At 35.5% G+C, this 2,000-nt stretch overlaps 1 protein-coding gene across 1 annotated transcript; it reads right to left on the bottom strand.

Annotated features, from left to right (window-relative positions):
* Window positions 1-253: 253 nt before the first annotated feature.
* LOC110290172 (olfactory receptor 5T18-like) lies at window positions 254-1,201 on the bottom strand. Its single transcript, XM_021156662.1, has one exon. The coding sequence runs from the start codon at window positions 1,199-1,201 to the stop codon at window positions 254-256; it is 948 nt and encodes a 315-aa protein (XP_021012321.1).
* Between the last annotated feature and the right edge of the window lie 799 nt (window positions 1,202-2,000).

Below are 2,000 nucleotides of genomic sequence, written 5' to 3'. Positions count from 1 at the left end.
GTACTCTCTATGCATGTATGGGAATGTCAGTTTGAATTACTAGTACACACAAAAAGCCAAGGGAGACAGTGTACATCTACGCTGAGATGAGTGGAAAAGACAGGAGACTGTAAGTCACCAATCTGGTATAAGAAGTGACAAACCACAATGGTTTTGTTTGAAAGAATAAAAGACTGGTAAGAAAATATATAATATAAAGTATGTCAAAACATGTTTTCAAGAACTTATGGTATAAGAAAGACAAAAAATCCATTTAATTTTTTAATTCAATGTTTAGTATGAAATTTTTTCTCAAAACTCTTTTCATTGCCTCTTTTACATCTTTGTTTCTCAGACTGTAGATGATGGGGTTGAGCATGGGAATCCCAATGGTATAAAATATCGACACTATCATGTCATGCTCCAGGGAATAGTTGGAACTAGGTCTTACATACATGAAGAGGCTTGTGCCATAACAAATGGACACAGCAGTGAGGTGAGATCCACATGTAGAGAAGACTTTTCTTCTCCCTTCAGCTGAATTCATCTTCAGGATTGACAACAGGATAAAAGCATAGGAAAACAGAATGATCAGGATGGTGACTAACTCAATGAAACTCACAAAGAAGAAAAGCAAGAGCTCGTTTACATAAGTTTCTGAGCAGGAAATAGCAAGTAGAGGTGGTATATCACAGAATATATGCTTGACTTCATTGGACCGACAGAAAGACAGGCTGAAAGTGGCCACTGTGTGGATAATAGCATGCACAATTCCACCAGCATAGGAAGCAATGATGAGTGGTAAATAGACTCGAGGAGACATGCTCACTGCATACAGAAGTGGGTCATGAATGGCTACATATCGGTCATATGCCATTGCTGCCAAAAGAAAGCATTCTGTGGTTCCAAATGTAACAGCAAGAAACATCTGTGTTGCACAACCATGAAATGAAATGATTTTGCTTTTAGACATAAAGCCTACTAGCATATTTGGGGTGATATCTGAAGAATAGCAAGCATCTACAAAAGACAGTGCACTGAGGAAACAGTACATAGGGTTGTGGAGTTGGGGATCACCAACAACTAAAATAATAAGTCCTACATTTCCTATCAGAGTAAAAAGGTAAATTGCTAGGAAGAGGAAAAAGAGAATGATCTGAAGTTCGTTGTTGTCTGTGAGCCCCTTGAGGAGAAATGAAGTAGCTTCTGTGATGTTTTTCATATTGGAATCTCCTGCACCAATGTTGACGACACTCAGGCTATGGTCCATAGTACTATGATAATAATGAATAGCTCGTAAGTCAACGAACATAGACTAATTGAAATACACCAGTCAGTACTCTAGAAAGAATAGCTTTATGGTAGCATAATCATATGTGCCACTTAAATACAATGAAATAGAGATACTGCTGTTATTAATAGAGATATTTTAATAATGTTCTATTTGTTCAATGCAATTAACATCAAAATTCTTCACAGACCCTAATAAAATAGTAGTGAATTAAATGGAAAATGAAGGGATCTTTCTGAACAACTTGGTCTCCATACATGATCCAAAACCTTAGGATAAAACAGTATCTACCACTACAAAAGTCATATGTAAATTGTGGAATGAAAATAGACATAGAAATAAACACACATAAATATAACATTGAAACTTTTGATAAAGACTTAAAAAAAACAGCAACAATTTTCTTCAATGGATAAAGATAGAAAAATGGTGATGGTGGGTAAAATAATTAAACTCAACACCAATCTCTTACTTTACTCAAAACAAAATTATCAGTGTATCAGATAGCATAATTTTAGGAATGGCTTACTGAAAATGCTTGAGGAGGAAATCACAGAGGAAACAATTCAAGATACAGAGAAGAACATTCTGAAAAGAACATTCATAGCATGAAATATAGCTGACAATTACAATTATAAGCAATTAAACAGCTCTCTCCAACAAAAATAATAATCATCAGAATGAAAACCGTCTGTAAAACTACGGGGGGGGGCGCAAAACCTGATTTTGT

Source organism: Mus caroli, unplaced genomic scaffold, assembly GCF_978045245.1.
Source record: "Mus caroli unplaced genomic scaffold, Mus_caroli_1 scaffold_2, whole genome shotgun sequence".
Lineage (NCBI taxonomy): Eukaryota > Metazoa > Chordata > Mammalia > Rodentia > Muridae > Mus > Mus caroli.
The sequence above is the reverse complement of the archived record's forward strand: the minus strand, read 5'-3'. Positions and strand labels throughout refer to the sequence as shown.

Bases quoted from the DNA above. Each gene is read 5' to 3' on its own strand.
- LOC110290172 (XM_021156662.1), bottom strand. From the start codon at position 1,201: ATGAAAAACATCACAGAAGCTACTTCATTTCTCCTCAAGGGGCTCACA.